At 47.3% G+C, this 24,229-nt stretch overlaps 1 protein-coding gene across 10 annotated transcripts in view; it reads right to left on the bottom strand.

Moving 5' to 3' along the window:
* The window catches only part of CACNA1B (calcium voltage-gated channel subunit alpha1 B), a 192,692-nt gene that overhangs the window by 149,719 nt on the left and 18,744 nt on the right, over positions 1-24,229 (bottom strand). For all 10 annotated transcript variants that reach the window (XM_086684663.1, XM_086684670.1, XM_086684668.1 and 7 more), the window contains exons 4-6: positions 5,674-5,765; positions 4,300-4,452; positions 2,895-3,085 (exon numbers count right to left, since the gene is read on the bottom strand). In XM_086684663.1, coding sequence (XP_086540789.1) covers positions 2,895-3,085; positions 4,300-4,452; positions 5,674-5,765 — 436 coding nt within the window. The remainder of the gene's footprint in view (positions 1-2,894; positions 3,086-4,299; positions 4,453-5,673; positions 5,766-24,229) is intronic.

Below are 24,229 nucleotides of genomic sequence, written 5' to 3'. Positions count from 1 at the left end.
TAAGTGTCCAATCCCAGCTGGCAATAAAACTACTTAACATGCTTTACACTGAGAATATCTACTCTTTTAGCTGGCCTGCCACAGCTGGCTGCTTTCACTGGGAAAGGGAGGCGTGGTCCCTCTTTGCCCCTCCACGCCTAACACTGTTCCTTCTTCCTCGGCTTGCTGCTGGCTGGGTTATTGACCCCGACACAATCCAAGCAGGGGAGGAAAAAGGGTGGGGGGTGGGAGGGAAGGCAAGTTTTTCCATGCTTGGCCGTGCCCTGAGATAATCTCATCTTTCTGGGCCTGACGGAAATTTACTGCTGACTCCTCTCTCACAAGGCATTTCTGTGGGTTCTTCCAGGAACCCATTTGACTCCACTTACTTTTCAAAATGCAGGCAAGCCATTTCTCCCTCAGTTGGAGAACTCCCCCACCCCCACCCCCATTTTTCCAGCAGTCTGTTGTGAACATAGGTTCTCTACTGAGACGTCACTCGCCCTGGTCAGAATTTAAAAGGGCTCTTGGCTGGCTACTGTCCCCTGGCCATAGCTGATCCATGAGAAACACTCACACACCCTCCTCTGTTCCCAACATTGAGTGTATTCTCCACCTCTCTCCCTCCACCCCACCGTGGCAGGCCAGTGGCTCCTGCCCTTGAAATCCCGGCACTGTCACTTGGGGCTCCACTCTCCAGGAGCACGTCTGGGTTGGAGCACCGGGTTGGAGGCAAGCGGCAGGCTCTTTCTCTGAAGAATCCCCTTCAAAACACCCAGTCTGATTTGCAGCAATTCACCCTCTTACCCCCCAGTGTGGAGAGTGGACCCAGCCAGGTCTAGGCCACCTCACAGGTCACCCCTGTCACTGTGTCCCGGTGCCTTGCCAAACCGCCAAGGCACAATCTCATAGCACCTGCATGTCTGGCTTCCAGACCTCACCAGGCCTGGCTTTCACAAGGTGTCTAACTCATTACTCCCTGCCCCTCATCCACCTTTGTTTTCTTTAAAGCACTTGGCATTATAAGGCCTTTATCGAACACCTTCTGCTCACCACTGTACATGTAGCATCTCGGGGGTGCCCAGAGCCCAGCGGGTCCAATGGAAGTATATGCCAAATGAACCCTCTGTGGCTCTCGTGACCAGTCCTGCCCTAGGGCCTAGTTCCTGCTCAGCCCCTCCCACACAGGGCACAGACCCACCCATCTGAGTCACCAGGGCCCCTGGCCAAGTCCCAGGGGGCACTGAAAGCTGCAGAGACCTGTTCATGCAGCCCTTGCTCAGGTGGGGCTGGCAGGGATGTGGCCAGCTCAGAGCTATTTTTAGGGTCTGTCCTTGGGAAATCGTTCCTTGACTGGCTGTAGGAAAAGGACAGTCAAGCTCCTCATAACTGCCTTTGTGCCTGTTCTTCTTTTCCTCAATTAAACAGAGCCTGTCAGGAGACACGACTCCCAGTCCAAGGAGGGATCTGGTTCAAGGGACTTTGGGCCAGCTTTTCCTGAACTTCCACCTTCCCTCTGCATGCTCAGTGAGCATTTCCCAAGCATCTGCTGGATTCCTAGCCCTGAGATCCACCTGGGTTTCCATGCACCCACAGAGTAGAGGGCCCCAGTCTGCCCCTTTCCTCCTGTCCCTCATGCCACCAGACTATCGCACCGTCATTTCTTCCCCGGGCTCCTAGAGGCCGGGAACCCAGGCCTCCAGGGGCTTAGAGCCCAAACCCCACCTCAGCACCCAAGCGGCAGGTTCAGCACGAGGTGTCTTGTACCTGCAAGTCCTCCACCCACAGCCCACAAGCAGAGCTCGCTCTAGCTATCCAGAAAACAGCAATCCGCCAGCCATACCTTCCCAGCCAAACCTTCCAAGATTTCTAGCTCATGTGTGCCTTCCTTGTCGACCTCCCAAAGTCCCTGAGGGACTAATTTCATTGTTCTTATGCCCCGGTGGCTCATAGGGCTACCGCATGTAGGAGGTAGCGAGGGAGGTCATCACATAAGAAAAGAGACAGAATTCTGCTCAAGCTTTTGTGGTCGAGTCCTCCCAGAAGAGCGTCACATGGAGGAGAGGTGGCAGTGAGATGGGCCACCAGGCAAGGGCATTAGACCAGCTTCTGTCATGGGTACCAACCCAGACTGCCCTGTGTACATCACTGTGACAGGCAGGCATCCTCGTGGGCAAGAGGATGAAGAGGAAACAGCACCAGATAGACATGGCAGAGAAGACAGAAATGTGCAAGACACACACTCTGAGCCCAGAGCCCCAGCGCCATCAGAGAAGTCTTCCTGAGAGTCTGCTGAGTGCAGCCATAAACCCTGCCCTGCTCCTGTCTTTACCGGGCAGCCTAGGGACAACAAGAGGCCCAGCAGCCTTCCCTCTCCCTCCCTCCATCCAGAAAACCCAGCAGGGATGGCACAACTAGTAGTTCCCAGCAAGCTGCCTACCAGTCGCAGGGCCTTGAGCAACTTCAACAGCCCCTCCATGCCTCAGTTTCCTCACTGTACATGGGGTTCTTGAGATGACTCTATGAGTTAACAGGGATAGGACACTTCACGCAGGGCCTAGCTTGGAGCAAGCTTGCAGTGAGCCTTAGGGACTGGCACTGTGACTATGTGACCAGCAGCAGCAGTAGCATCTTCCCTGGCATTTTCTTTGCTGGCTCTCTACCTGGCCCTCAGTTTTACTTTCATGAGAGAAGCTGTCCTGGAGACTCTAGGACCTAGGTCAAGAGTTCGAGTTGACATTGATGACAGTGGGCCCTTGGTGGAGTCATCTGAAGGAAGGGGCCTGTATTTCATCCTAGGGTAGAGGAAGGAACTTGGGGCTGGGCACAGGCTCTCAGGTCAGGAACGTCACCCCAAATGGGATCCTAGGAGCTCCAGGGTCCATCCACAGTCCCAGGGCCAAGATGCAACTCACGTTATAAAGGATGTCAGTCCATCCCTCCATGGTGATGCACTGGAACACTGTCAAGATGGCAAACAGGATATTGTCAAAGTTGGTGATGCCAAAGTTGGGTCCCGGCCAGTACTCCCGGCACTCGGTGTCGCCCTCACACAGCCGGGCTGGGGCCTCCTTGCCACAGGGAAAGTCACCCACTGGCTCTGGATCTGTGGAGAGAAGAATGAAGCACAGACCCTGAACCCAGAAACACCAAGTTCTCCAACCCCTCCTGCGGCCCCTGGGCTTCGAAGGCCTCATCACACGTGGGCAGGCATCAAGCACCAATGGAAATCCTCCCTTGCTCCCCCCACCCTCCCTCCCTGCACCAACTCTCTCCCCCTGCCTACAGTCTGGCTCCCCCTGAGCTCAGACCAACCGTCCCAGGAACCACTGGTCAACCTCTCCCTTCCTACTGGAACCTGCCCATTACTGTTTAAACACGCTCAGGACTCGCTCGCCTTAAACTCAAAAACGACAAACCCCTAACATCCGACTCTTCCTGCCACTACAATGCTGACTGCTCCTTTCTCTCACAGCCAAACTAACACTGAGGCTCTCCTGACACACAGATGTTGCCTGTCACTCTGGAGTCAGCCACCGCAGGCCCTGCTTGCCGGGCAGATCGGCTCAGAGCCCACACAACGTGTGGCCACAAGATGGCTGGGGGCTGCAGGGCCCAGGCCTCACTACACTGGCCCTACAGAGTGCTTTGATAAGACGTTTTTAAAATCATGAACGATTTAAATTTTAGTCAGAGCTTTCTCTGCGTCGACTGACACGTTCATGTGGCTCATCCGCCTCACTGCAAAACACACCCAGAGCCCAACCCGTTGTGCCGTCTCCACCAGAACAGCCTGGCCGCAGCCGCCATGTCTCTCCAGTCGAGATGTTGCCCTCCTGAGGAAGCCTGTTTCTGCCTTTGCCTCCCTGGAGCAGCCAGAACAATCAGATGACGTCAGTCCTCACTCAGAGCCCTCCACTGTCTTCCTGATTTCTCTCAGAGGAAGACTCGGAGTCCCTACCGCGGCCATGAAGCCCACGTGATTTCCCCTCTATTCCGGCTGCGCCTCGTAAGTGGAGTTCTCCGGCCTGGCGGCCACATTGCAATCCCTCCTAACGGCAGTCCGATCGCTGCTCACCTGTCCCCTCAGGAGAGAGGCCTCCCCTGGCCCATCTCTGTGAAGCAGGCTCCCAAGTTATTCTACCGCAAGTACCACAACCTGTAATCATTGCATTTATGTGTTTACTCACGTTTTTGTGTTTTTCAGGTTGTGGTGTGTGCCCCCCGCCCCCATCCGTCTGGCACCTAGAACAGTGCCTGTCTCCTGGATGAGTGAGTCTGTGGTCCCGTCTGAGCCCAAGGGGTGCTGCCAGGCCTCACCTGTGCTGTTGGGGAAACAGGCCTTGTGGAATTTTCCCATGTAGAACTCGAGGCCAATGATGGCAAACATGAGGATGGCAAAGAAGAGAAGCAACCCAATCTGCAGAAGCGGGACCATGGCCTTCATTATGGACTTGAGCACCACCTGCAGACCTGGGCCAGAGCAGCCAGAGCAGGGCAAGTCAGAGCAGGGTGGGCAGTGCAGGGGGCGGGGGGGTGGGGGGGCAGACTGGCGAGCACCTGGGCTGCTTAGGACTGGGGGTCCTGGGGCAAGGTGCCGATCTGAGAGCCCTCAGAGTAGGGGACGGAGCAGGGAGCGTGGGGAGTCGGGGGAAACCGCGCGTGCTTACACAAGAGTGCTCAGGGTGGGGGACCAAGCATAAGTCTCAGAGGGAAGTAGACGGAGAGAAGTCCCAGCGCAGGGGAGGGGCAGGGCGTGTCGTGTCAGAGTTGGGGTCTGGTGGAGGGCGGGTGCTGGCGAGATGTGTGGACCTATGGAGGACTCTGGGTGGAGCAAGAACACAGTCCTAAGAGGGGAGGGGAGGGGAGGGGAGGGGGTGCTGGGAGGGAAGAGCAGATCTTGACAGGCCCCAACACTTTAGAGAAAGCAAAGCAGGGGACCTGCTTGCAGGAGTGTTTGACCACTGACCACAAAGCCAGAGGGACTCAGCACACAGAGGAAGCTCAACCCCATGACCCCCTCCCCGCATGGCCCCAGCTCTTAGATACAAGCCTGAGCCTTTACCTGGCAGGGTCTTGGGGCAGAACAGGGGCTCCCCCGGCAGCAGCCTCAGGGGGACATAGCCCTAAGTCCCTGCCCACTTGGGCCCTGAGGAAACCGAAAACCAAACTTCCACTGGACTGAGGAACAGGAGTCAGGGCCGCCCCTGCCTCTCAAGGTAACCCTGGCCATGCTCCTAACCAGGTGTGGCTCCTTGAGCAGCTGAATCCAAGAGCATGTCTTAACCGGGCCTCAGTTCTCCAAGGCCCTGCCAAGCCTGAGCCAAGCAGGTGGTCCTTTGACTATTTTGTCAGGCATCCTGCCTACCACCTTGCTCGGTCTCTTGTCTGTGCTTTGACCCCAGAAAAAGAAGCAAAGAGCTAGAAATGTAGCAGAGCATGTGAGGAGAAGCAAAGTTTCCATCTGGGGAAGCCAAATCAGGGCAAAACAACAGAGCCACTCTCTGGGCTTTCACAGAGAATGTCAGGCTTCTTCACACCTGGTTCTCACAGGTCAGGAGCCCTGAGCTTCAAGTCACCCAAGCCAAAGGGCCCACTGGTTAAGGCTTAACTGTGGCTGTGGCCATGGTGGGGTTGGGGGAGGGTGTTAGTGATCCAGGTAGGCTTGGGGCTGATTGCTTTTGCCAGACTCACTCGGAATCCCAGACACCAGCTTCAGGGGCCTGAGCACACGCACGGCCCGCAGGGTCCGCAGGTCGAAGTCAGTGCCCGCTGTGGCCAGGATCCTGGCAGGAACAGAGAAGGAGGGAAGTAAGGGTTTCCACATTCACGTGAGAGAACACCGGCCCCACCACCCATGTCCTTTCTCCCAACAACAGCGACCCCCACTGTCTGAGCACGAGGCTGCCACAGGTTGTGGCGCTGCTGTGGCAGGACGAGGCAGGCACTGACTCCTGACGTCCTCGCGGTAATGTCAGCAATGACTGCTTCCGGCGTGACCATCCCTCCAGCTAAACGGAATCACCCTGAGAGGACACATGGTCTCTGGCACCTGGCCTGGCCTTGCGTTTGCCCTCCAACTAAATCCAAGCCGAAACCCGGTCCCCAAACCAACCCCTACTGCACCCCAAGCAGCCTCACGAGACGGGGTGATGAGCGGAAACGAGTAAAACGGAGGCTGCGGCTCCCGAACAGGCGCCACACACAGCCTCACCTTCTCTCAGGAGAATACCGATCGGGGTGGGGTGGGGCAGGCGGAAGAGCGGGTACAGGGACTCAGGGAAGCCATCATAATCAATCCCATTAGCCGAAAGCTATATTCCAAGGTGTCCCATCTCAAAACACAGAAGATGAGACAGCCACCTCTCAGCACAGCCACTTCTCTGCTCCCTTCACACCAAAGCTCATGCAGAGGGTCAGCCCTTGGTGTCCCCACCACCTCACCCTCCTGTCCCCCCGTGGGATGTCACCCACACTATTCCCCTGAAACGCCGTTCAAGACTTTGTCTTGCTGACTCCAATGGTCAAGTCTCCCTCTCTAAGTGGTTGCTTCTCTGCCCTTGGGTCAACTCCCTCATTTTCCTCCAAGTCCCCGGCAGCCCCTCAGGGTCTTGACCGCCACCCTGGCCTTCTCCACCAGACTCCAGAAGAGGAAGCCCCAGGGCTCAGGCCCGACAGGTCTACCCTGTAACTCTGAGCACCACACACATTAAGTGCACACACATCATTAAGTGCAGACTCATAAACCCAACTGCCTTTCTAACATTGCTACCTGGATGTCAAAATAGCATATCAAGCATCATACAATAAAGAACTGTTTGTTTGTTTGTTTGTTTGTCTTAACGCTACTGTTTAAAAGTGTTGAAACGTGTACTTCTTTTAAAAAGTCCAGAGCTGGGGCACCTGGATGGCTCAGTTGGTTAAGCGTCCGACTTCAGTTCAGGTCACAATCTTGCAGTTGGTGAGTTCGAGCCCCATATCGGGATTTCTGCTGTCGGCACAGAGACCGCTTCAGATCCTCTGTCCCCCTCTCTCTCTGCCCCTCCCCCACTTGTGCTCTTAAATAAATAAATAAATAAATAGTCCAGAGATGATACATTATGGTGACCAAGGAACTTTGGTTCTTGCCCCCGGCCTTGGTCCCCTCCCCACCACCTGGCTCAGTGAGCACCACTCGCCCACTGTTTGTTTCAGGCAAGATCAGGGCTGCAGCCCTGAGTCCTCGCCCCTCTCACTCTTCAGGCAAAGCACCACAATCCTGTTGGCTCTGCTGCTGGAATGCATCCTGGACTCCTCATGAGGAAGGCCTTGTGTCCCCACCCCCGGTCAAAGTACCATGCACAAGTAATAAAAGTTAAGATGAAGCTAGGGTCAAAATAAGAAGAAACTCGCGGGTACCTGGGTGGATCAGTCGGTTGAGTGTCTGACTTCGACTTAGGTCATGGTCTAACGGTTTGTGGGTTTGAGCTCCATGACGGGCTCTATTGCTGACAGCTCAGAGCCTGCTTCAGGTCCTCTGTCTCCCCCTCTCTCTGCCCCTCCCATTCATGCTGTCTCTCTCTCAAAAATAAACATTTAGGGGTGCCTGGGTGGCTCAGTCAGGTAAGCATCCAACTTCAGCTCAGGGCATGATCTCACAGTTCGTGAGTTCGAGCCCCATGTCAAGCTGTGCTCACAGCTCAGACCCTGGAATCTGCTTTGGATTCTGTGTCTCCCTCTCTCTCTGCCCCTCTCCCACTCATACTCTGTCTCTCTCACCCTCTCTCTCAAAAATAAATAAACATTAAAAACTTTTTTTAGGGGTGCCTGGGAGGTTCAGTCAGTTAGGCATCTGACTTTGGCTCAGGTCACGCTCTCAAGGTTCATGAGTTCAAGCCCCGAGTCGGGCTCTGTGCCAACAGCTCAGAGCCTGGAGCCTGCTTCAGAGTCTGTGTCTCCCTCTTGCTCTGTCCTTCCTCCGTTCGTGTTCTGTCTCTCTCTCAAAAATAAACATGAAAATAAATAAGTTAGGGGCGCCTGGGTGGCTCAGTCAGTTAAGCATCTGACTTCAGTTCAGGTCATGATCTTGTGGTCTGTGAGGTCCAGCCCCACATTGGGCTCTGTGCTGACAGCCCAGAGCCTTGAGCTTGCTTTGGACTCTGTGTCTCTCTCTCTCTTTGCCCTTCCCCTGCTTATGCTCTGTCTCTCTCTCTCAAAAATAAGCAAACATTTTTTTAAAATTTTAATTAAAAAAATAATAATAATTAAAAAATTTTTTTAATGTTTAAATAAAATAAATATTTAAAAACACCACATATTAAAGTATGTGGGGTTCAGTTAAAGTGATGTTTTAGGGGAAATTTGTAAACTTCAATGATTTTTTCAAAGATTGAAAATAAATAAACCAAGCACAGATATACCTCAAGAATCTTGAAAAACAGTAAATATACAGAAAAGACAAAAATGGAACTAATAAAGAGTAGACATGCTTAAAACAGAAAATAGAGAAATAACAGCCGAATCTGAAAGTTTAATAAAACGAACAAGCTTCTGGCAAGAATAATCAAGAAAAAGAGTGTATGCATATCTGTACACACCTGTACACAGACACACATATACAAACACACACAGCACTCGCGTGCATCTGCACGAGTGCTCACGCAAGTGCACGTACACATGTATGCACACATGCCTAAGTGTATTTACACACAGGGAATGTAACTGCAGACAGGAGAGATTTTTAGAATTGCAAAAGAATATTATTAACAATTTTATGCCAATGTTAAAATTTTGACAAAATGGATATATCCCCCAAAATGCAAATTACCCAAAGTAACTGAAAAAGTAGAAAACCCGAATAAGCCACGAGCAATTGTATTAGTTTTCTATTGCTGTGTAAAAACTGGCCACAGTTTTTGTAACTTGAAGTAGCACTCATTAGCTCACAGCTCTGTAGGTCATTGTGGCTGTGTGCTCCGCTGAGGGTCTCACGAGGCTGAAATCAAGGTGTCAGCCAGCTGTGCCCTCATCTGGAGGCCAACCTAGAGAAAGTCACGCTTCCCAGACCCTTCACAGTGAACGGAGTCCCACTGTCTTGCTTTCAGCTGGGGACTTCTCTGAGCTCCTGGAGACAGCACTCAGGTCCTTGCAACCTGGCCTTCAACAGTCCCTCTCACACTTCTAAACTTTCTGTTTTGGGAGAGGCCCAGTCCCTTTAAAAGGATCACCTTATTAGGTTGGTCCTTTTTGGTTAGCTCACAGTCAACTGATTATAAACTAACCATGGCAGTGATATCTTATCATATCCGTGGTCCTTCCCACACTCAAGGGGAGATGGCCACAGGCAGGGATGGAAACCTTGGGGGCCGCCTCGGAGTCCTACCTACCAAAGCCATTCACAAAAATGAAGCCTGGGTGGCTCAGCTGGTTAAGCATCCGACTTCCGCTTAGTCATGATCTCATGGTTTGTGGGTTCAAGCTCCACATCAGGCTCTGAGCTGACAGCTGGGAGCCCTGGAGCCTGCTTCAGATTCTGTCTCTCTCCCTCTCTCTCTCTCTCTCTCTCTCTGCTCCTTCCCCACTCACACTCTGTCTTTCCCTCTCTCAAAAATAAATAAACTTAAAAAAACAATAATAATAAATGAATTTGGATTCAGGTTTCCTCTGGCAGAACATCAGACCCAGACAATTTTGCAAGTGAGTTCTATGACCATTCAAAGAACAGATAATTTTATACAAACTGTTTCAGAGAATAAAAATACAAGAAAAGCTTCCCAACTCATATCAAAACTGGAAAAGGACAAGAAAATTTTACACACATCTCAATTATGAACACAAATATTGAATTAAAAATTAAAATAAACAAATTCCAAAGTACGTATTTTAAGAGTATATAATGGCCAACTGAGTTGTCATAGCAACATAACAATAGTTCAATAGTAGAATTACCATTAATGTAATCCACCACATTAATCTACAAATTCAATGCCATTCCAATAAAAATCCCAACAGATCTCAAATGGAGAAAATCCTATATTTGTAGAAAATCCACCAAAAATCACCAGAACAAATGAATTCAGCAAAGCTTCAGGATATAAAGTCAAAACAAGAAAATAAGTTGTGTTTCATTACAATGCAATGAACAAACAAAAAAAGGGAGCTTTTTTAATCCATTTACAATAACATCAAAAAGAATAAAATACTTGGCTGGGGGCGGGGGGCGGCACCTGGGTGGCTCAGTCGGTTAAGTATCTGACTCAATCTCGGCTCAAGTCATGTTCTCATGGTTCATGAGTTCAAGCCCCACATTGGACTCTGTGCTGACAGCATGGAGCCTGCTTGGGATTCTCTCTCTCCCTCTCTCTCTCTCTGCCCCTCCTCTGCATGCTCTTTCTCTCTCTCTCAAAATAAATAAATAAACTTTACAAAAAAAAGAATAAAATACTTAGGAATAAAATTAACCAAGGAGGTGAAAGATTTGTACACTGAAAACTACAAAACATTGCTGAAGAACACTAAACAAACTTAAAACTATCCCATATCCAAGATGTACCCCCCGTATACAAGCCAGAGGACCCAAATGATTGTAAAGAGATCAGTTTTCTCAAAATAAATCTATAGTTTGTTTTATTTTAATTTAATTTTTTGAATAGTTGGCAAATAAAAAACTGTATATATAAAAAAACATATCTTATATCCATAAATTGGAAAACTTGATATTTTTAAGATGTACATACTACCCAAAGTAAACTACAGATTCAATGCAATCTCTGTCAAAACGCCAACAATAATTTTTGCAGAAACAGAAAAATTCACCCTAAAATTCATATAGAATCTCAAGGAACCTTGAATAGCCAAAACAATCTTGAAAAAGAACAAAATTGGAAGACTCACATTTTCTGATTTCAGAACTTACTACAAAGCAACAGTAATCAAAACAATGTGGTATTGGATAAGGATAGGTATACAGACCAACAGAATAAAATAATAACCCAGAAACAAATCCTCGCATATACAGTCAATTGATTTTCAATAAGAGTGCTTACACCATTCAAAAGGGACCAGATCATCTTTTCACTAAATTGTGCTGGGAAGACTAAATATCCACAAGGAAAAAAAACAATAATAAGTTGGGCCCTTATCTTATATCAGATACAAAAAAGCAACTCAAAATGGGTCTTTTGCTTATCTAAATGTAAGACCTTAAACTATAAAACTCTTAGGAGAAAACATAGAAAACCTTCATGACATTGGATTTGGCAATGATTTCTTGAGTATTACACCAAAATCATGGGCGATAGAAGAAAAAAACACATAAATTAGTCTTCATCAAAATTTAAAACTTCTGTGCATCAAAGGACACTATCAAGAGAGTGAAAAAAATCTACAGAATGGGAGAAAATTGTCACAAATCGTTCATCTAATGAGAGAGATCAAGGGGCGCCTGGGGGGCTCAGTGGGTTAAATGTCCAACTTCGGCTCAGGTCATGATCTCACAGTTCATGAGTTTGAGCCCCACGTTGGGCTCTGTGCTGACAGCTCGGAGCCTGGAGCCTGCTTCAGATTCTGTGTCTCCCTCTCTCTCTGCTCCTCCCCTGCTTACACTATGTCTCTGTCTCTCAAAAATAAATAAACATTAAAAAAAATTTTAAGAGATCAATATCCAGAATATATAAAGAAGTCCTACAACTCAACAACAACAAAAGCCCAATTTAAAAATATCAAAGGACTTGAATGGATATTTCTCCCAAAAAGATACACAATTGACCGATAAGCACATGAAAGGATGTCCAACATCACTAATCATTGGGAAATGCAAATCCAAACTACACTGAGATACCACCTCACAACCATTAGGACGTCTACTTTCAAGAAAACAAAAACAAAAAGAAACAAACAAACGGAGATTAAGTGTTGGAGAGGATGTGGAGGAACTGGAGCCCATGCGCTGCTGGTGGGACAGTAAAATGGTGTGCCCCCTGAGGAAAACTGTATGGCAGGTCTTCAAAAAGTTGAACATAGAACTACCACCTGATCCAGCAACTCTAATTCTAGGTACGCAAAAGAACTGAAAGCAGGGTCTCAAAGAGATATTTGTATACCTAGGTTCATAGCAGTGTTACTTACAATAGGTACAAGGTGGGAGGAATCCAAGTGTCTATCAGTGGATGAAGGGAAAAGCAAATTGTGATATTTACATAGAGTGACATAATAATCAGCCTTGAAAAAAAAAAGGAAATCCTAATACATGATACAACATGGTTGAACCTTGAGGACACAATGCCGAGGAAAATAAGCCAGTCAAAAGAAAATTTTATATATATACACACACACATATATATGTACATGTACATATATATACACACATATATATGTACATGTACATATATGTATATATACATATATATTACAATATATATGATATGTAATATTATATATATATTATATATATATACACACACACACACATACTGTTTGATTCCATTCATGTGAGGTACTTAGAGTCGTTAAAATCATAGAGACAGGAAGTAGAATGGAGGCTGCCAGAGCCTGAGGGGAGGGCTGGGGAGTTAGGGTTTACTGGGGAAGAGTTTCAGAATTGCAAGGTGAACAGAGTCCTGGAGACGGACGGTGCCGATGACTGCACAACAAGGAGAGTACATTAAACATCACTTAACAGTGACTAGGATGGCAAAGTTCATGGTGTATGTGGTTTGCCACAATTTTAAAAATTAGAAAATAAAAAGAAGCCTAATGTCAGAAAGCAAACTCTAAAACTTTGAAACAAACAAGAAAATAGTTCTGTGATTGCAAGGTAGGGAAAGGTTTCTAAAGAAGACATAAAAATCCAAAACCATAAGTAATAGGTTGATAAATTAAACTAAACCATGAAAGATACTACAGAGAAAACAAAAAGATATTTGCAATGTACATAACTGATGTGGAATTTGTTCCCAGGAAACATAAAGAATTCCTATAAATTCATATTAAAAATACAAATAACCTATCAGAAAAATCAGCAAATTGCAAAAGAGACAAGCAGCTCAAAACCACTGGCGACAGGGAAGTTCACATCACACTAAAGAAGAGACACCATTTCACCTCCTCAGGTTAGCCAAGTCATAGCCGAGTGATGTCAAGCAACAGTTTTGAGGGCAGAAGAGAAAACTGTAGAACCGTCCTGGAGAACATTTGGCTACTTCTAGAAAACTTTAAAATGAGCACCCCTATGACTCAGAAAACCACTTCTAACTGCATACTGGACACGTCACACAAACGCTTGCAGACATACGTGCAGGCGTGCTCACAGCAGCAGAGAGGAGAAATTAACTGTGGTACATGTATGCGGTGAAATATTATTGAGTAAAAAATGGATGAGCACGTAAAAATTAGATAAGCCTGCACACTACTAACATGGAAAATGTCTAAAACAATGTCGAAGGGTAAGAAGGCAAGTTGTGAAATAGTTATATGTGTGTGTAAATACATATCACGCTCACACAATTAAAGTCATGCAAGCAACACTGTATGTTATTTATGGATACAGACATATATGGGAGGACCTGGAATACTCACACACGCATGGCATCACAACCGCAAATCAGGACAGTGGCTACATCCAGAACATGAAAGAGAAGGGAAGAAAGAGAACAGAATTCGACTGAGGGAGTGTATGCAGAAGACTTCCATTTTTTTTTTTAACATTTATTCATTTTTGAAGACAGAGTGCAAGGAGGAAGGGACAGAGAGATCCAGGCTACAAGCTGTCAGCACAGAGCCCGACACAGGGCTCGAACCCACCAACCGTGAGATCATGACGCTCAACCGACTGAACCACCCAGGCGCCCCAGAAGACTTCCATCACAACTGCAATGTTTCATTTCTCTAAGAGACATCTCCAGATGTAACTGCCGATTTACAGGGAAACGCAAGGGAGTGGACACGTGTTAGCACACAGGCATTTGGTGAGCGGAGTCTAGCCTAGGAAAGATGCAGGTGTTCGGCTAGTGAATGTCACTTGGAAAGCTCCAGCATCATTCCCAAGAAGAAGGAACAGTAATGCCTTCCTTCACCCGTAGCCTTCTGTCCACCAGGCATCCTGATACCCACAGACAGACCCTGAAATGTCAGTAAAGGACCTCAGAAGTAGTAGCCAGATATGTCAGAGCGGTCATGGTCCCATGGGACAGGAAAACAACTCTTTGTTTTTTAGCGAAGGATTCAAAGGTGTTTAGATGCAGGTAAGAATGTGTCTATAATCTAAAGAAACAGAAAAAACACAAAATCTAGCCACGATGTCAGAATTATAGCCTAGCTGCACCCACAAGTGCTAAGACCCCAGTACTGAGTTGAGAAGTGCCTGTCGTGGCCACCGGTGTCTCCGGAAAGAATCTGGCCGACAAGGCAACCAAAATGAACGGGAAGGAAGCCTCAGCTTCATTTGCTCTGAGACGGTTTCCTCAGTGGACGATCACATCGAACCCTGGGAGGATCAAACACAGAATGTGTCAGCACACGCCAACATGCTGAATGCGGTCACATCCAGCATCACATTCACCGTGTGAGTCCGACTTTATAAATGGAATGAAAAAACTGACTTAGACTTGTGATGTTAAGTTCAAACCTTGATAAATCTGTAAAAGGTGTTGGGACATTTACACAAATGTATGATTCACCATACTTATACTTAAACTTACTGGAAACACAATTCTTAAGCACTTAGGAAGATCCAGTTAAATTTATAAATAAAATCATATTCTCTTTTTTTTTAATGTTTATTTTTAAGAGAGAGAGAGAGAGAGAGAGAGAGACAGAGCATGAGCAGGGGAGGAGCAGAGAAACAGAGGGAGACACAGAATCCGAAGCAGGCTCCAGGCTCTGAGCTGTCAGCACAGAGCTCAATGCGGAGCTCGAACTCACAAACCACGAGATCATGACCTGAGCCAAAGTCAGATGCTTAGCCAGCTGAGCCACCCAGGCGCCCCTATAAATGAAATTTTAAATGTTTGACATTAACTAAGTCTATGAAATGGGATAAAACACTATTTGAGTCATCTTGAAAGTCACTGTTAAAAATAGTTAAATGTATGAATATAAATTTTCATCAGCTGAATGTAAAAATTTTTTTCCTGGTTTTACGGAGATGTAATTGTCATACATCACTGTATGAGCGTCAGGTGCACAGCACGATGTTTTGATTTACATCTGTTGTGAAATCGCCACCACGACAGGTCTAGTCAACACCCATCATCGCACACAGAGAAATGTGAATGAGATGTGATGAGCTCTTAGGACCCAGTCCTCACAGCCTGCTTGTTTGTCACGCGGTGGCATGAGCTCCAGACACCATGGTGCCCGGGGCATCCCTCGTACTTACTATCTTTATAGTATAACTGTAGGTTTGTATCTTTTGACCACCTTATGCCAGCTCCCCCTCCCCGTAACTCCCACTTCTGGTAACCACAAATCCGATGGTGTTTCCCTTTGTTTTGTACTTTTTTGATTCCATGCGTTAAGTGAGACCATACAGTGTTTGTCTCTGTCTCACTTCACTAAGCATAACGCCTTCCAGGGCCACCCATGTTGTCACAAAGTCATCTAAAATTTTTAAAGAGAACTACTTTTTTGGATTTGTAACTTTAATAAATTGGATGTTGAGTTTAGGAACTAAAACAGTTTCTGAATAATCTTTTCCATGCTCAAAATCCACTCTCAAGAGTACCAACAAACCCACATTTATCACAAAGGTTTTCCTTTAAAATCAGATGATAAAATAAGAATTACCACCAGAATTCTCAATCTTCTTAAAGAGTTCTAACTAACATAAGAGAACGTGAGTAAGAAATCAGGAACTGAATAGATAAGATGATGATTTCCGAAGACAACGATAAAACTCCCAGGAGCCTGGTCAGGAGCAGATTTCTCACAGTGCTGTCCCAGGACCGGCAGCATCAGCCTCGTGGGGGACGTGACGCAGGCCCAGCGACAGGGTGCAAGGAGCCCTGTGGGCGGCTCCGGTGTCACTCAGGTTTTGAGGCCCACAGGCCAACGGCAGCGACTTGAACACTGCCCTGCAGGTGTGCGAGGCCCCTAACTTCAACTTCTACAGGGGACAGAAAACAGCGAGAGGACCTCGAAGGAAAAGTGCAGCACAGTGAGACCAAAAGGAAAGAGAGAAAAGCAAGCTGCAGGTGCCGTCATCCCACCGACACTGAGAAATCTGGGCTGAAAAACAGCCAGGCCCGGCTGCAAGCTGCCATCGGCAAACACAAAAGCACAGCCCCACCCAGAGACGGCCTGAGCCCGCATCCACACCTGAGTATAAATACTCAAAAGTTAAGGGATACCAGACATCACTGCTTGGAGATACAACGACACCGAACACCTCAATCACACTGGCATCAATAAATACAAGCCACTTAGGAACAACTTTAACAGTACGAGTGACCTACCTAGAGAAAACCACAGCATCTTATTTACAAAAAGAGGGCAGCACTGAATAAATGCTAAGATACACTGTACTCCTGGATGGACAGGTTTGTATCTGTAGAATTTTAGAATTTGATTCTCCAAAAATCAATGTAGAGATTCTCAATAATTGAAACAATATCCCAAAAGGAATTCTTTGAACTATGACAAAGGAATCTCAAAACTCGTCTGGAAAACTAAATGGGCAAAAAGTTAAAGAAAGCTTCAGGAAAGGAGAGGCAAGACTAAAGAACTTCTTTAACGAGATACTTCCTAAAGCCCTACCCTGAGCTCAGCAACTAGGCCACACACCAATGTGGAGAGACAGCACCAAACGGATTCAGATCGAAACAGAAACAGAGCCCAAAACAACACAGAGTGTTTTGTTACACAAAAACACTTGAATATGTGATAACAGAAGCATAACCAAATGATAGGAAACGGAAGAATTTTTAAATATGACTGAGATGAAATAAACCATCATCCAACTTCTAGGCATTTGTCCCAAGGAAGTAATCAGAGGTGTGTTAAAGATGCATGTATGTTCTGGGGTCTCATCAGTAAAAGCAAAATTGGAAATAAGCCACATGCTTGACAAGAGGGGGTGACCGAGGCCCATTGCATGACAGAAGAATCGTGCCTTCGGAGCACACTCTGTGTGGGGGTGGCCTGCTCATGCTGGAGGCTGGACGCCCTCAATATCCCCGCGGGATGATAGCAGCTGTGTAGTTTGAAAACTTGCACATAGAAAGAACTTGGAAAGAAACAGCTCAAAATATTAACAGAAGTTATCTCAGGACAGTGAGATTGTGGGTCATGCTTTCTATTCTTTCCTAGATCAGCATTTTAAAGTGAGAAAATCAATATTTTTTATTTATACAGAAAAGAAAAACGTTCACCCTTCACTGAGATTAAAAAAGACAAAATACGTTAACTCTGAGGTACTTTAATTACAGATGTTATGTGAACACCAGTAACAGAAAGGTAGTTAAAGCACACATCCTTGTATTCAGCAAGTATCTCCTGGTGCCACTATTTCCGAAGTCTTAGGAAAATCCTGGAAAGCAAGGTGGCAAAGCAAGCCTGAGAGGGAGGTGGGGGCGGGGTGTCAGCTCCCCTCCCCTCCAGGACCAGCCAGTGCCACCTTCCAGCTCCACACCTGCTCCGTGCTTGGCGGGAAGTGCACACCCACAGCTGCTAGTGAAGAAGCACCAAAATTCCCAAAACCAAATGGCAAAGAATCCACAGAGATAACTCATTACACTAAAGACAATTTACTAATGTGTGAAACATCCAGACTCACCAATAATGGAAACTGGAAGGTAACCTGGCAAAGCGATAGGTTTATTTAAAAAATAGGGTATTAATTTTACACCCAATAAATTAATAGGAGCTTTAGAAACAAAACACCAGTGGTGGCAGAGCCGCTGTGAAACTAATGATTTCAATACAACTGGTGGGAATGTAAACCGATGCTTCTCATTTGGATGGAAAACAACGTGGCAAAATGAAATACCTTAAAATGTTTAAACACTTTTAACCAGTCCACTCTGGGAATCTGTCCCATGGAAATAATGCAAAATTAAGAAGCCGCAGTTACAGACAGGCATCACAGCATTATGACTAATAACCCCAGATAAAACATCTCAGTGTTCAGCAACAGAGAAATACAATACAACATACACACGGCCGTGAACGGGGCACTGGGTGGTCATTCATTTGGCGACAGCACAGAACAACGTAGCGTGTTTGTGATACAATGGAACAGAGGACTGACGCACGCACGTGCAAGAACTTGAAAACATGCTAAGTGAGAGACGCCAGACACAAAGGGCCTCACGGTGCGCTACTGCGTTTGTGTGAATGTCCAGACCAGACAAACCCTTGGACAGAAACAGGATGAGAGGTTGCCAGGGGCTGGGAGGGGTGGGGGGGACAGTGAGTGCTGACGGGTAGGTTTCTTTGGGAGGACGGCAGAAATGTACTAAAACCCAGTTGTGGCAATGGGTGTACAATACCATGACCACACTCATTCAAATGCCACTGAATTATGCGCTGTAAAAAGTTAACGTTGTGGCATGTGAATTTTACCTCAATATGCTGCTATACAAAAAGAAAAAGGCAAAATACAAGTTTTTATGTAAATTATGATTACAGCTACATAACATACGCAGGGATTTGGGTCCCAGAGCACACAGAGCCCCCGCTTCTGACTGTCACCCAACTCCCAGGCCCAGGCCACCCTTGCACAGGGGGTGTGGACATATGGACACATCAACACAGCGCAGACACAGGGACATGGGACGCAGGCCATACGGACACACAGACACCTGGCACAGACACATCAGCCAGTCCCCTGTAGAGACGCACTTTCACTGGCACCCAAGAGGCAGGCGGCCCTCCTAGCTTCATGGCGCTACAAGAGGGGTGGGACCTCGCAGCTGCTGCCTTGGCCTGTGTCCCCTTACCCTAATCCAGGAATTCACCCCCTGCCCTCCAGACACGGGGGTCCCAGCTGAGGTCGCCCTGCCTTTCAACAGCTGTCTGTGCAGTAGTCTCCGGGCTCACATCACAGCCAGAGCCAGTGTCCGAGGCCTTACCCCACCCAGCCACACCCCACAAGACCACCCATTTCTGAAAATGCCAAGAGGCGGCAGAAGTGACCAGGAAGCCACAATTGCTATATGTCTGAGAGAAGTGGCTGGAGAGAGAAACCACCAATTGCCCCCAACCCTAATCCCAATCTGAACCCAAACCCACATCTTGGTGGTCACCCCTGGCCTGTCCCTGCTCCCCCCTCCTTGCTTCCTGCTGCCCCTCTACGGGACAAAACCGTGCCCCAGCCCCTCAGAGGGTCCATGCTGAGCCTGGGGAAGACCACAGACCTAGTGTGGTCCAACACTCCCCAAGCTCATCAGCTCATGTTCTGGAACTCTTTGGGGACAGCCATCACAACCACAAGGAGGCCAGTGATGATAGCCTGGAGGGGCCCTGCCCTACTGGGAGCATGCAAAGCTCACCGAATCTCCACAATTGTCCCTGGGGAGGGTGATGGTTGTCTTGCTGTTTTATGATGGTAAAGGACATCCTCTGCCCATCCCCAGGCCAAGAGAGCAGCTCTACCTGAGACCCATTCCATCAAGTCCAGCAAAAATAGCAGAGACAGGGTGACCACATATCTTCAGCTGCCCAGGACAGCCTCAGTCTGTGCCGTGGACCCAGCACAATTGCTACAGGCAAGGCTTTGACTCTCAAAAACGCCTCAGTTTAGACAACAAATCAGTAAGGGTCTGGAGCCCAGGGGCCCACCCATCCCCTCAGAGATGCCGTGACCCCAGCAGTGGTGGTTCTGGCTCCAGGCTGGTTGAGCTGAGCAAAGCCCCCATTCCAGCCAGGGCCTGAGGCAGGAAGCATTTCCGAGGCACCACTCAGCCCCTTCTAGGGAGGTCAGGCCCTGCTGGGGCCAGGGAGCTGGGGATGCCCTCGCCACCCTGACATGAGCACCCGGGGCCCGGGAGGGCTTGGCTGGAGCAAACTGAGCCCTGGACCACCAGGGCCAGGACCCTGGGTCAAGAGGCCAGGATTCAAGACTGAGCCTGCATTTTCCTGGCTGCTGGACTTAGGGGAGGCGCCGCGTGTGGGAGCATCCACTCCCTCATCCGCGACATAGAGATGACATTGCGAGGTCCCCGTAGGCCGAGATGAGGTTGCCAGGAGACAACGCTCGTTAGATGTGCCTGGCAGTATCAGGACCCACCAGCAGCAGAAGCGCCAGCACCAGCACCCTTAGAACCATCACTGTTGTCATCATGAGGGGGTGGGGAGGCAAGGTGGCTCCGTGGGAGGCCAGCAGCTCCACCCAGGAGAGGCATCCACACCTGCATGCCCGTGTCTCAGCTCACGCTGGCAGGCTGGGGGTCTCTGGGCTAGGACCCACTGGCTAGGCTACGCGGGTCAGGCCCACAGTCCCTAACCCCAGCCCAGGGAGACACAGGAGCTGAGCTGGCAGACACGTGGTAGGGCCATCTCCAGGAACGGCTCTTTCACTGACTTTCCAGGTGTTGGTTCTTGCCCGGGAGGCTGCTGACAGTTGCCATGGAGACAGCCTGTGGGTCTCGGCCAAAGATGCCTCAGCATCCTCTCAGCTTCCCAACCCACCCCCAACCTGGGGCTGAGCAGGCCCATCTCCCCTGCACTAGAGGCCCTGAGCCTGCCCCAAACCCAGGCAGCCACAGGCAGGGCTGAAGAAGGGCCGGCCTGGCATGTGTGAGCCCTCACCCTGGAGAACGCTCCTGGCACCAGACGGCACTCCCGTGTCACTCACACAAAAACACCATGGACTGTCTGTGCCAGGGACTCAGAGATCAACACCATTACCCACTCCTTGTAGAGGAAGAAACTGGGGTTCAGAGAGTACATCCAAGTGTCCAGGCTCACAACCCAGGAAGAGGTGGGGCTAGGACCTCATGCCCCACATAGTGACACACACTGACACATGCTGAGGTCAGCCTTACATGCAAGGAGTGTCACAGTCCCTGCCCAAAGCACAGAAGCCACAAGTGGTCATTCTCCCCCAACCTCTTCTCATAAATAAGGCTACAGGACAAGTGGGGACCCTGCAGAGTGGACAGCAAGGACTGCAGGCCCCAAGCCCCTCCAGGGTACAGTGAGTGCCCCTTGCAGGGATGTCCTATACAGCCCCTCATTCTGACCTCCCTGACCCTCACCACCCCCCGACCTGCACTGGCAGAAGGTGGCCCCTCAGGTGGACATCAAGTCCTTGAGCTGTCCAGCTCACAAGAGGCCTATGACTTCAGTGAAGTGCAGCAAAGCCCTGATCAGTGAAGTCCTCGTGACCTGGGACAGTCACAGCAGCCATGGATACCCCAGGAGGAGATGCCTCCAAGTCACCACCGGCAGTGACCCTTACAGATCTGGAACAGAGACCCAGCTAAAACAGGTTTAAATAAGATCCAGTTTCAGAAAATGATAAGGAAAAGTCCAGGTTAGGGGCGCCTGGGTGGCTCAGTCGGTTGGGCGTCTGACTTCGGCTCAGGTCATGATCTCACGGTCCGTGAGTTCGAGCCCCGCGTCGGGCTCTGTGCTGATATCTCAGAGCCCGGATAGCCTGCTTCGGATTCTGTGTCTCCCTGTCTCTCTGCCCCTCCCCTGCTCATGCTCTGTCTCTCTCTGTCTCAAAAATAAATAAAACATTAACAAAAAAAAGAAAAAAGAAAAGTCCAGGTTTCATTCAAAACTCATTCAACAAAAAACTAGGAAGATACCAAACTGAATTTAAAAAGACAATCAGCAGATGCCAACACTGAGATAAAAGAGACATCAGCGTTCTCTGACGAAGATATTGAAGCAGTTATGATAAACATGCTTCCACAAACAATTACAAACATGTTTGAAACAAACAAAAAAGAAAGTATCAACAAAATAAAAGATATAAAAATGTTATAACTGAAAAATAAAATAACCAATATGAAAAGCTAAAGAGGATGGGCTCAACACCAAAATAGAGGAAACGGAGGAAGGAAGAAGAAAGAGGAGGAAAAGGAGGAGGGGGGGAGCCTCAAGGATCTATGCAACTGTAATATTAATATATCATATTCCTGGAAGGACAGGGAAAGGTAGGGCTGAAAAAGCATTAAAAAATATAATGGCTGAAAACAACCGAAATTTGGTAGGAGGCTTAAACCTACAGATTCAAGAAACTGTATGAATTCCAAACAAGATAAGTGCAATGATATCAACAGCAAGACATATCACAAACTTCTGAAAGCTAAAAAGAAATTAAGACAATTGGAAGTTTGAAAGTGGAATGAATTAGGTGATAATGGGATTGTTTTGTGAGGTATGATAATATTGTTGTAGTCTTGTCAGCCAGTGTCCTTATTCATGGAATATTAGAGATGAAGCTTCATACTACCTACATCTTTTAAATGACTTCGTGAAATATATAATACAGGAAGAATAAAGATTGCAAAATTAATGTTTGCTGAATCTTGGTAGGCTGTGTACATTGTCCATGGTACCATATGACTACTCTCTGAGAACTTTCACAATAAAAGTATATATAATCTTCAAAGTAGCCAGAGAAACACAATACCTTACCTATCAGGGAAAACAATTTAAAGGACAAGATTTCTCATCATGAATCATGACAGAAGGAAGTGACACAGTATTTTTAGGTACTGAAGAAAAATAAGAGTCAACCTAGACACCAATACCCAACAAAAATAGTTCTCAGGAATGAAGAAAGCAGGACACTGTCAGATGAAGAAATACTAAGAGAATTTGTCACCAACAGATCTAGCCTAAAAGAATGACTATAAAAAGTTCTCTAGACAGAAAGGACATGATGGAAAAAAAAGGAATCACCAACCACCATAAAGGAAGAACAAGGGAGAGAATTAAAATATGGATAAGTACAATTTCTTTCTCAGAGTTTTCTAAACCACGTTTGATGATTGAATCAAAAGTTACAGCATATCCTGATGCAGTTCATGCAGAGGAAACATTTAAAATAATTATATTATAAATGGGGGAGAGTAATGGAATGTAAGGTGTATAAGATTTCTATACTTGACTTGAACAGGTAAAAATGACACCAACAGACTCAGGTAAGTGATGTACATATAATGCAATACTTGGAGCAACCATTCCCTTTACAAGAGCTACACTCAGAATACACAGGTAAGTTAAAATCGAGTTCTAAAATACGTCCAAGTAACCCATGAGAAGGCAAGGGAAAAAAATCAGGGAAATAAGAGAGATCAAACAGAAACAAAAAATATAAAAATAGATTTAAGTCCTAACACATCAATAATTACACCACATGGAATTGGTCTAAACCAAATAAAAGAATTGGTACCACGAATAAATAAACATAACCCAACAATATGGTGTTTATAAGAAAGTCACTTCACATATAATGATATAGACAAGTTAAAAGTAAAAAGATAGAAAAAGATATATTGTGCAGATATTAATCAAAGAAAAGCTAGAATGACCATAGTAAATCGGATAAAATAGACTTCAGAGCAAATAAACTACCAGAGACACAGATGGCCACAGAAGAAAACAATCTCTCAAGAAGGCATAGCAACCCTATATGCGTGTGCACTCAACAACAGAGCTGCAAAATACGTGATGCAACACCCTACCTACCAGTTAGGCCGGAAAGAGAAGCAGACACAGCAGAGTTATTGTCAGAGCCCTCGGCGCACTCTCAACAGTGGAGAGAACAAGTAGGCAGAAAGGCAGCAAGGACACACGAGAACTCAGTAGCACCTTCCACAAACAGGATCGGACCCGCACTTGCAGTGCAGCTGTGTGGCTCTGCACACCCACAGCAACACACCCATTCTTCTCAAGAGCCCAGGGAACAAACCTAGTGTTTGGCTTTGACAAACACTGATACACTGAAAATAATCAAGATAGTAGAGTATGTTCTCTGACCATAGTGGAACCAAACTAGAATTCAGTAACTGGAAGATACTGGAAAATCTCCAAACATTTGGAAACTGAACAGCACATTGTTAAACAATCCACAGGTCAAAGGAGTCTAAAGGATAATTTAAAAACACATGGAACGGAATTAAATTGAAAAGACAGCATATTAAAATGTGTGGGTACAACTAAAGCAGCACTGAGAGGCAAATTCATAACACGACATGCACACTTAGAAAAGAAAAAATGGGGGCGCCTGGGTGGCGCAGTCAGTTAAGCGTCCGGCTTCAGCCAGGTCACGATCTCGCGGTCCGTGAGTTCGAGCCCTGCGTCAGGCTCTGGGCTG

This window comes from Puma concolor, chromosome D4 (genome assembly GCF_028749965.1).
Source record: "Puma concolor isolate L17-30 chromosome D4, mPumCon1.1.hap2, whole genome shotgun sequence".
NCBI lineage: Eukaryota > Metazoa > Chordata > Mammalia > Carnivora > Felidae > Puma > Puma concolor.
The sequence above is the reverse complement of the archived record's forward strand: the minus strand, read 5'-3'. Positions and strand labels throughout refer to the sequence as shown.